The sequence below is a fragment of the Cynoglossus semilaevis genome, chromosome 15 (assembly GCF_000523025.1).
Source record: "Cynoglossus semilaevis isolate Cse_v1.0 chromosome 15, Cse_v1.0, whole genome shotgun sequence".
In the NCBI taxonomy this organism is placed as follows: Eukaryota; Metazoa; Chordata; class Actinopteri; order Pleuronectiformes; family Cynoglossidae; genus Cynoglossus; species Cynoglossus semilaevis.
Window position 1 is genome coordinate 17,615,160 of NC_024321.1, and position 10,995 is coordinate 17,626,154.

Sequence of the window (10,995 nt, forward strand, 5' to 3'; positions counted from 1 at the left end):
TTTGCATTTGGAAAAAAAAAAGACAAAGACTTGAGCAGCTCTGCGTCCATTATTCTTGTCTTTATAGCCACTGTCCTCCTGGGAGGAGACTCTGTCTTGGCAGTAGTCTTTATGTATCGAAAATCTTGATCTAAGCCTCTGCATTACTGCAGCTACTGTACGTGAAGTACTACATCCTCATACTACTGTACCACATAACCTTTACCAAAAACAAACAATATATATATATATAATATGCAGACTAAAACTAGTGCATCCACTTAAATGTTTGCGCTAATTGTAAAGATTTTAATGACGTCATCGTTTAATATCAATTCATTTCTAATGACATTTGTTAAGTTGTCAAACTGGAGCTGGGGAACAGTTTCCTCCTCACATCATGCTGTCTGTGATTGAGAGGTCTACGAGGGATTTGGACCATTAAGGAAATTTAATACAAATCCATTGATGGGTCCTTGAGGATGAATTCAATGTAGATACGATGGAAGAGATTATAAAACATCCTTCTCAGAGGTTATATGCTGTGTGCAGACTTTCTCCTGTAAAACAAAATAAATACGAACGAATGTTTGGAACCTTATTTTAATCACTACCTCATCTGGAACTAAGAAACAATAGATCATTAAAATGATTTTCTTGATTTGGTTTGCTATTGAAGCAAAAGACTAATTTATCTTCACTACCAACCACAAACAGTTAACCATTATAACATATATATATATTTTTTTATAAGATATAAATTCCAGCCTGTCTATGAAAAACTGTCGAGTTTGTTCATCCAAATCTTGTTTTGTATTTTTATGCTGAAGGAACACACAAAAACAAACTGAAAGAAAATGAAGAAAAACATTTCTTCGCTTCCGTTTTTGTAAGAAAGTGCATTAATTGTCCAGCACAGTATGTTCTGCTGTTATGGCTCCTTCTTATTCTCCTGAGAGGCAGAAAAACACACTGTTCCCATCATATGATTGTCTGATAACATTTCATCGTCACCAAAACTCCTGCGCCACAATCTGCTGCATCTGCCAAGACGCTTGTGTTTGATTGTTTTTCTGCACAGAACAAAACACTGAGAAAAGCAATCATCATTTGTCAGAGATTATGCAAATGCACGGTGGTTAATTGTTGGGCTGGTGAAGAACGGGTGAAACAATGTGATTTATTTTCACCGCTGGATGGCTGGCGTCACGGTCTCCAACTGACATGCTGTGTGTGAGAGCATTAACATGTACAGCGTTACACCACTGCACTCCTCCACACCTGCTTTCTTCTTAGTTGTATTAGAAGTTCCAGACAGTGATGAACTACGTGGAATGTCTCCAATCAATGTCTTTTTACAAAGAGCTTCTGTGCGAGGCCACCTGAGTACAATATCCTGCTGAGTCAAAAAGACTTTGGTGATGTGACGCCATTAACCCCTGCTCTCCTGCCTTGTTCAACCCCTCGTGTGTTACTAAAATGGAACGTCACTATTTCAGTACACCGCACTGCACAAAAGAGCCAGTGTGGCACAGACAGTGTTTGGGAGGACAATCCAAAAGACCATTTTAGATTCAGCAAGTGCACTTGAATCGAGTGCTACACGCATTAGAATTACACATGAGCAATTTGAGCTGACCCTCGTCTGAAAAAGTCTCAGCAGTAGATTATAAAAGAAATGGAGATGAAGATGAAGTGAACATACACCCAGAAATCTGCCCATTCAAAAAAAAATTCCAAATTACTTTTCTGCCCCTCGAGTCTCTCATTAAGCTGTTGTACACAAACTCTCAGGAAAACCCACTGACCCACACGGATAGAAACACAACAAAAGCACAATTGGCCTTGCTTCAGGAAACTTCATTTGCATGGATCATTAGCTCTACGGTCGGCCCTGATGTGGGAACCACCAGCTAAGCTGTCCTAAAACAACAAGCCCTTAAATTGGGTCCATGTTGCTATTATCAGGCTGGAGCCCAGTCAGCCTTTAGATGTGATCCCAGTCTTTGTGGCTTTGGTTCAACCAGATGATGAAAGGCTTTGTTTAATGTTTTTGATTCACGCCGACTCAGTGGCAGCAAGTAGTAGTGAAAGTGGGGACGGCTGCAGTTCAGCAGTTTACTGTAGTTGTCTTTCAACCAGATGGTTAAGGGATAAATTCCAGACTTGATAGTTCATATGTTAGCCTTAACTGGTTTGACACCAAGGAAGTCACAGGTTCCCTGCTTCCATCCCTGGTCCTTGTGTAACTCTCGCCAGGTTCTCTTGTTTATTACCACAGTCCAAAGCATACAGATTAGGGTGAAGCTCAACTGGACACTGTGAACTGACCATGGGAGTGAATATCTGTATGTGAGTGTACTGTAGATGTTGTTGTCTCTGGGTTTACCCCACCCTCATGAGATGACTGCTGGGATTGGCTCCAGCACCCCCGTGACCCTGACAAAGATTAAGCAGTGGAAGCAATTTCTTCATTGTTGGCTGTGTCTCAACAATTGGAATACCTTTTCCCACCCTGTCCTAAAAGTGCTTTGCTGGATCCAGTGACTGCAAAGGCCATTTGTGAATAGTTAATCAAAAACTTTGTTGAAGACACCAGTTTGAGGTCATTTTATCTGGAGGTCGTGGTGCATTAGTCCAAATATTTTATCGTCCAGATCTGGAGAAATGCATGGAAACACCTGATATTGATTGATGGGAGTCAGTGTCTCCTGCTCCACTGACTCTGTTTCAGTGTGAGATGTGTTGTGTCTGTAGAGATGCCCTTCTGACTACCTTGGTTTTAACAAGTGGTGATTTCAGTAACAGATGCCTCCTGCCTTTGTCCAACCGAACACTTCTTTTCTGACCCTGAAAAATCAACAGTTTTTCTCTTTGTTCTGCTGCTGAGAACAAACTCTGTTCTCTGTCGTTTTTTTTTAGATCATTCCTTGGTATTCCTAGAGATTGTGGTGTGTGTAAAAGTCAGTCTTCAACTAGTCAGAGCAGCTTGTCCGGCAACAACTACCGTACAGATTTTAAAGTCACATTAAATTAAAATTATAACCGTCCTTCCCCATTAGTTTTGAATTAGTAACTGGCTCAGAAAGGTCAAACAAATAGTTAGATGGAAAAGAATTTGAAACAAAACCCTAAAGAAGTGACCGTTTAATGACAGTAATTGTGTAGTAATTCATATTTAGGCTTCATTCTTTTCTATTTACATCTGTATAATAGTGCACCATGAGCAATCATGAGGTACAGTATGTTGTGAGACATTGATTACACTTAATTGTTCGGCAAAGTATTGTTAACTGCAAACAATTTCTCTGTTTATCCTTCTATGCGACTGTGACAGAGAATCAGATGGCGTTAAAACTTGGGGGGGAAAAAAGACTCAGAAGAAATGTATTATTATATACATACATATTTATAATAGAACTAATATTTTGAAAATCTTTTTGTGTTTTTCTTCTATTCCTGAAGGTATATCACTGTTTTGTTTGACTAAACAGGAGTCGGTAAAGTGAGAATTGAAACTAAAACATCACTGTATTTGTAAGTAATTTGATACAAAGTATTTGAGTTGACTGAGTCAAACAGTCAAATCTAAAATATATAGAATAAAAAAAAACCCCAATACTCTGCCAAACCTTTTTCACCGCTGCTCTGGACTGTGGGCCAGAGAATTGGTAATTAACATTTGAATGACCACCAGTAAACCTCTACATCTAGATTTTTATGTGAGGAAATGCCTCTGCTGCAGGAATTTTATGAGCTACCATACGCAGGTGTCCTAACACTGTGCTGGGTCTGACAGAGTGAACACCTTGCCATTTAACGTTCCCTTGCTGAACTGGTCAGATGGAACATGCACCGTGTGGGCTTTCAGATGAGCCTCGCAGGCTCTGCCCAAAATAACAGAATATTAAATAACTCTCCTCTCAGCAGCAACCGATGATAATAAATTGAACATGGAAGATGTGGGATGAATTCAATTTGCCTGCAGGCTGCAGGGATTACCCTGTAAGGGCAGGCACTCTGGGTAATGATGAGACCACAGTGGGTTGGTGCTAATGAAATGAACATACAGTACAGTTACAGTGAGTTTCCTACCTGTCAACGTTAAAGCGGTAAATTCCCCTCAATTCGATTTGTCTGTTCAATGATCTGACCCTTACAGCTTTTGTCAACAGTAAAATATCTTACTTTTTTTTTCTTTGTTTCTGTGGTCACAGTATGAACTTCAAGATTACATTTCTGAGTTCAGGGTTTCTCTGTATTTAGGTGATTAGCCTCATTGCTTGTGCAGCAGTAGGGTCACTGGTTCAACTTTATTTCCTGGGTTAATTTTACAGTTAATGGAGTTAATTTTTTACCTACACCGTAAGTATATTGTTGTGTAGTTGTGTTGTGAGCACTTGGCCTGAAAAATGTCTTATGCAATATTACATCATATACTCAGCATATATATTAGCACCTTTTTGTTGATGGTACTCACATGAAGCTGCTTGATTTGTACAGTATGTCAGAGCAGTGAGTAACAAACGTAACCTCGTTATGTGTTGTAGCTGTATAACACCACTACAGCTACAGTGTGACAGTCGTGTTCAATAAGGTCTCAGTCACTGTTATCTTTCTTTCTTTTTTTTCAAAAATAAAAAAACATCAGTCTTGCTCCATTCTAATTTGTGAATAATGTCAATCATTTTCCCCTACAGCCGTTTCTCTGGCGCTGGCCCTGAATGGAGTCTTCACCAACACCATCAAGTTGATTGTTGGCAGGTATGCTAAACAAGCTCCACACTCTGCAGGCAGTGACAGTGAGTCAAAACAACCTTGTAGCACAACATCACACGTTTAAGTTTGTCAGGACGGAGACTCACTTCATCCTCCGACAGAACTAAACTGTTCCTCCGTGTGTCGCACACCCAAAAGAAGTGCTATTACCTCACAGATCCAGGTCTGCACCAATACTTTGTCATCCGTTTAGTCTCTGAAACCAATTATAAAAGGTGTCAATGGAATGTCAGGCGTGACGTTAAAGACTGTGTGTGTGTGTGTGTGTGTGTGTGTGTGAGAGAGCGAGAGAGAGAGAGAGAGAGAGAGAAAACGCAAGTGTTTGTGGGTGTGAGAGAGAGAGTATGGAGTATGGGCAGGGATCACTCTTCTATGCATTCCTGTGGCTGGTGCAGAGATAAAATGGATATAAACTGTCTGTGATCATGTGATCAGGTGGTGTAACGGGAGCAAAAGATGTTTTTTCAGATGCAGAGCAAATGTCTAAACTAATTTCACCACAGCAGGTTTAACTCATGTCAGTTTAGTTGGAGCAAAGCTGAAGAAAGACACTGTCTGTTTACTGGTGGTGTAAAAGGAAAAGACACCAACTATAAAACTGACTTGTGTGGTCTGTACACGGAGGGACCACAGAGGTTTGTTAATGTTTTGTTTTATGCTATTCCACTTTATTAGTCAGGCCCACGCAGTGGTGTCTCATTAGGAAATGGTTTATTTGGGTTGTACTTTTAATGTCACTTTTATTACATTTATGGATGATAGTGAGGTCGACCGTTCCTGCTGGGTTGGATTATAGTCTCTACTGTATATGCTGACATCGACCTCTGTTCTGCTTTAACTTGTGCACCGAAGGCCATTGTTTTAAAGCACAGCGGTCCACAGAGGTCATAAAATAAATTCACAGATACTACGGTATAGCCTTTATAACTTGTCTGTACGTTGTAAAAAAAAAAGATTCTTCTTGGTTCAGTTAGTTATCATGTTTTATGTGTTTTCTTGTTCTAGTTTTTATAAAATAGCGAACAAGTCCAGTCAAGCAAGGTAAATACATGAGGCACACCAGACAGGGTAAAAGCTTTTAAAACAAGGAGGCAGAAAATTAGGGCTTTATATAGTTACATTTGAAAATTCTTTGAAATGTGTATAAATCTGTAGCAAAAGGGTTAGAGGGCAGAATTTATTTTGAAAAAACAGGGTCTAAAATGTAGAGTTCTGATGTCACTGACGTGTGCAGCGTGTTTCTTTAGCGTCAAATTGAACTTTTCTTTAATCTGTGTCCTTATTGACTTCCAGGCCCCGGCCTGATTACTTCCAGCGTTGCTTTCCAGACGGACACGGGAATGCAAAGATGCCATGCACCGGGGAGCCGGATCTAGTCTCAGAGGGACGCAAAAGCTTTCCCAGCAGTCACTCCTCCTGTGAGCATCAGTCATCATTGCTGCATGCAGATAAGCACTCCTACAATATTTCCATCAGATAGTGTATGAGAAGATATACAGCCCAGTAGTAATTCATGCAACAGTTCACACAGAGAGAAATGCTGACTGGGTGTCTGTGGGCTGTTTGCATCACATTTCAACGTGATTGGCCTGTTAACGTCCTTCTCTTCTCAAGGTAATTGCACTTTGCGGCAGTAGATTGTCAATCAGTGTCCCGTGCACTTAGTGTATGTGTGAACGTCAGATAAATACATGTATGTGTTAGACTTGGTCGTCCATAATCCTGTGGCGTGTGGGACACCCACTCCACCACATTGATTTCCCATCGATTCTCACAGCAAATACATGTTAAATAATTCAGATTCTCTTTCTTCTGTCCAGCAGATTATTGCGAGTGGGCGGCAATTAGTGTTGTTGATGTTGAATAAAGCCTCAGCCCGACACAAGAAAACAAGCACATGAAGACTAAATTTGAGAAAAATACCACCTTAAGAACCCCATTAAGCAGCATGTTGCCATCAAAGACTTTCAAACTCCTCCAGAAAGAAAATAATTACACCCAGTCAGACTCAGCCTTCTGCAGTAATTCATGGGAAATGAAAGTGTATATTTAAATGGCTTGTATCCCACCGCAGTTTGTGCATAGGTTGCCGACGGTGCGGCGTTTGAAATTTATGCCATTTAATATTTTCAAAACTCCTCTTACAAGACCTCTCTAGGTGCACATTATGCTTAACATGGTGATTATGTTGAAGACAAAGCACAGCAGGACACTGTAAACAAGCCTGTATTACAGCAACAGAATGGAGGATTTGTCAGAAAAACAAAGACCTCCTGTCACCGTAGACAATGTGAAATATGGTGTTTTTTTCACAATGTAGTTAAACGGAAAATAACAACAAACACTGACAGATGCATTATGGTGTTAAGGCTGTTTGGATATGAATATGTGTTAAAGACTAGAGACTTGTTCCCCAAATTTTATGCCAAATGATATCTATCTAGATCTCTCTCTCTCCCGCATGATCCTTCTCTCTCTCTTTATATATATGTGTGTGTGTGTGTGTGTGTGTGTATATATAGCTAGATATATACATATACAAATGACAACTCGAACTCTAAATGAAGTTCCTGTATGGAAAGTGTATTCTGTTGCTACAGCTCTGGCTAAAGAATTAGCTCTACTTTTAAGATGACATTTAAAAAAAATTATTTGACCAATTTTTAAGTAATTTGTTTCTGTATGTAATTAATTTAACAAGATATTTTAAAATGACTAATTAAGTCAATAATTCAGTGTTAGATCAGGGGAATAGTACTCACCTCGTGTCGTTAAGTGAACCATAAAGGAAGTAGTATCTGGATAGAGAAAAAAATTAAATCAATTTTCTGTGTCTGTGTTTGGTTTTTACAAGGACAACACTTTTGGATGTTGCATATATTGGAGAGCTTTTAACCAGATTAATGTGGAAAATAGAGCTAGAATAGGGCCAGTCAGATAATAAGTGTAGAAGAGGGCTTTTTCTGGCAAGTGCAAAGCACCAACCAAAGTGGATATAGAAAAGGCTGTTTTGAATTCACACTCATTCATCATCTCTTTAACACACACCTAGAGTGTCATTTGTATTGTGAATAGAAACAACTGATTTCAGCAAACATACAAATATCTCTGCAATTTCTGTCTGTCTGTTCTGTTTTTCCGCAAAAGGTTCTCATTGATTGAAAATCTCTGCATCTCCTTGTTCCAAATAAACCATGGTTCTCCTGAGATCATTATGTGTCTGGAAAAGAGTAAAGAGAAGAAGAGTGTTCACACCAGACCCTGAAGCATAAGCAAATGACCACGACTTACTCATGTTTATTACACCCTACTGGAACATTAAATACACTCAGTTAATTTGCTCTCCTCAACATCACTCCATCTTAAAAACCATCTGGTCTGAGAGAATCCTCTGGGACAGACGTCTCTCTGACTCCTTCACCTCTCTGACCGATGTTGAACAGCAGAGATTAGAGTGGACTAATACATTAGTTCAGTATCAAGAGGCAAAGACTGTGTTTACCCAGACTCACCCCCCCCCCCCTTCCTTCAGTGTGTTGGGGGTGTGTGAGGAGTGTGAGTTTGAGGAACAGTGTGTGTGTGGGAGTGCAGCCATTATGCAGGGCTAAAATTAAGTTCCTGAAGAGCTTTTATATGTTAATGAATGGAAGTGACTTATTACAGCAGAGGATGATTAATATGTATTACATCTGGGCAGAGGGCTAATTGTTCACTGCAGAGGTCAGAGGTCACAGAAGGAAAAGGGGGGAAATATGGGAAAAAAGGTGATGAGTCCTGTGGCTAATGTCAGTGGTTGGTGTATGAACTGTGTGTGTGTGTGTGTGTGCAGACATGAAGTACAGTAAGACATTAAACGTTAAAAGTGTTATTGTGAATTGTGGACTTAACTCTATAATATGTTTAATTGTTGGGAAAGACACCAAGTTGTTTTTGAAATCATGGTGATAAAAGTAACATTTGTCAATCAATTAGAAATTTGATCTGATTTATCACAGGGTAGCTCTGAATTAATCATTAATAATTACAATTATTTGCTAGTCTGTGGCTGGAATTTGAGGCTGAGAAGAGACGGGATTTTAAGCCCTGACAGCAAATTATAACATGCGTATCGACTATGTATAGTAATTAAGTAATTAGTGAATTAATGGAGGAAATATTGGATATACAGTGATCTTCATTCTGCCCTGCTATTACATTTTTAAAAAATTTAATCAGATTAATCTTCACAGCATAATTAGTGTGGTTAATGTGCTCATTTAGACAGCTCTATTTTTTTAATCACCATTTTTATATATATTTGTTTTCTACAGAAAAGGACTTGTGTTGTTTGTGGGGTATAAAAAACAAACAAACTAGCAACTGTGGCTGAAGTTCTATAAAAGTGTTTATTAGGTCCAATAATAATAAACTTTAACCACAACGCTTCAAACATGCACGCTTCCAGATTTGTATTAATGCACACGTGGATGTGTGTTTGCTGTTCTGTGGTGGTCGCTGAGGAGACACCTACAATATTAGCTGTCTCTTCACATGCATTAAATACAGTATCTCTGCTGTGATGTTCGCTGGTCTATGTCGGGGATGTTTGTTTACCAGGTCTGCAAACATTATTGGTTTCCCATAGCATGAATATAAACCTTGGACAATTACTCTCACCATGCTGTATTGGCTTGTATACTACCTTTAAATATGCAAATACATTTTGGTAATCTGTAGGTAAATATAAATGTTTCTGTCCAAGTTGTAGTTGCAGTAGCCGCCAGTATAAAAAAGCTGTTTTATGATTTGAATTAAATAATATTTAGACACAATCTGCACATGTTCAATATATATGTCATATATTTTGCACATTGAATATAAATAATTTGCATATTTTGAGTGTTCAAATTAGGTTGAAATCTTGTATGTTTTTTAGCCTGTTCAACACAAGATCAACACAATATTTATTTATATATATTCCCTATTCTTCATTGGACAGTCAAGTGAAGAATTAATATTCACAATTGAAAAATAATTATTTGGTGTGTTGTGTTCAGCTTCCAGTAGATTTCCGACTGAGGTCATAAACTAACTTTTAATTTTGTGTGGTGTAACTGCCACTGCATAAAAAATAAACACTCCGTCTGACGTGCTCCGGTGTAGGTATATAGCGCTTGTAAAAGTGTGCTGGCGTGACCTTTAGCGCCCATCGTTGAATGATAATGATGTGGAACGGTAATAAAGTGTTCACACGCCGGATCCTCAGCTTTGCTCAGTGTTACAGTTTTTAAATCGTGGCAGTTATTTAAAATGCATTACATCAAGAAAGATGACGGAAGAAAACAAATGCCATTTTCTTGGCTTAATGTCAACCTTCTACATGTCTTTATCACTGCAGATATTTTACGTTTATGTTCTGTGCGAGTTTTTTCTTGACTGGGTTCATTAACCCAAGTACAGTATTTCTGGTGTTCATAGAAAGGTAGGCCAAACGAATATAATTTTCTGCATTGGGCGTTTTACTGATGTATGCTAAGACAGTGACAAAAGCTTATGAGGCCGCTGGGTAATTGGAAATGTCCAGTCACAGAAGTGGGATAGATCAGAATCGTCGACATGGTCGTTGTACAGAGTAATGTAAAAAGGCTGCATAGATTATCACTGTGGAAAAGGACTGGGAGTTTCAAATAAAAATATGATAACATTTTGTGATATTCACATTCAAGACCGGTAAAATGTAATGTCTATGTGAAATTATAACACAGAGTTAGACATAGAGCTATTCCTAACTATTTTAGCAGCTATTTAAAATGTTGAAGTGATGCCAACAATCACACACCAAAAGGGCTGAGCTATGCAATTTTCCACAGACACAGCAACTGAGTAATATTTATTATTATAATGTAATGTAATTATTATTTTCTTATAAATGTTTTAGGGAAATGAAGCAAATACCTTTGGTAATCTTAATAAAAATCTTCATTTAAAGCAACTGAATAAGAGGAAGAAGAATCATCTTTTGTTGTTCTACATATACAGACACACAAGGAGATTTGTCCTCTGCCACCCCTACCAACCCATTCCTGTGGACCACACCACAGGTGGTCCAGGTGGGATTCAAACCAGTGATCCTCTGACAGTCAGCCCAAGGCATGAGACTCAGCTCTTAGCTCTTCGTCCAGTCACAGATCCACTCTAATTAACCACTAGCTTGGTTTGGAACGTTGGTTTTTTAGAAGATCTTTTTAGTTGTAGTTC

General features: G+C 38.8%; 1 protein-coding gene across 2 annotated transcripts in view; it reads left to right on the forward strand.

Moving 5' to 3' along the window:
- Positions 1-10,995, forward strand: part of plpp4 (phospholipid phosphatase 4) — a 41,566-nt gene that overhangs the window by 23,302 nt on the left and 7,269 nt on the right. For both annotated transcript variants that reach the window (XM_008327565.3, XM_025063315.1), the window contains exons 4-5: positions 4,680-4,743; positions 6,052-6,176. In XM_008327565.3, coding sequence (XP_008325787.1) covers positions 4,680-4,743; positions 6,052-6,176 — 189 coding nt within the window. The remainder of the gene's footprint in view (positions 1-4,679; positions 4,744-6,051; positions 6,177-10,995) is intronic.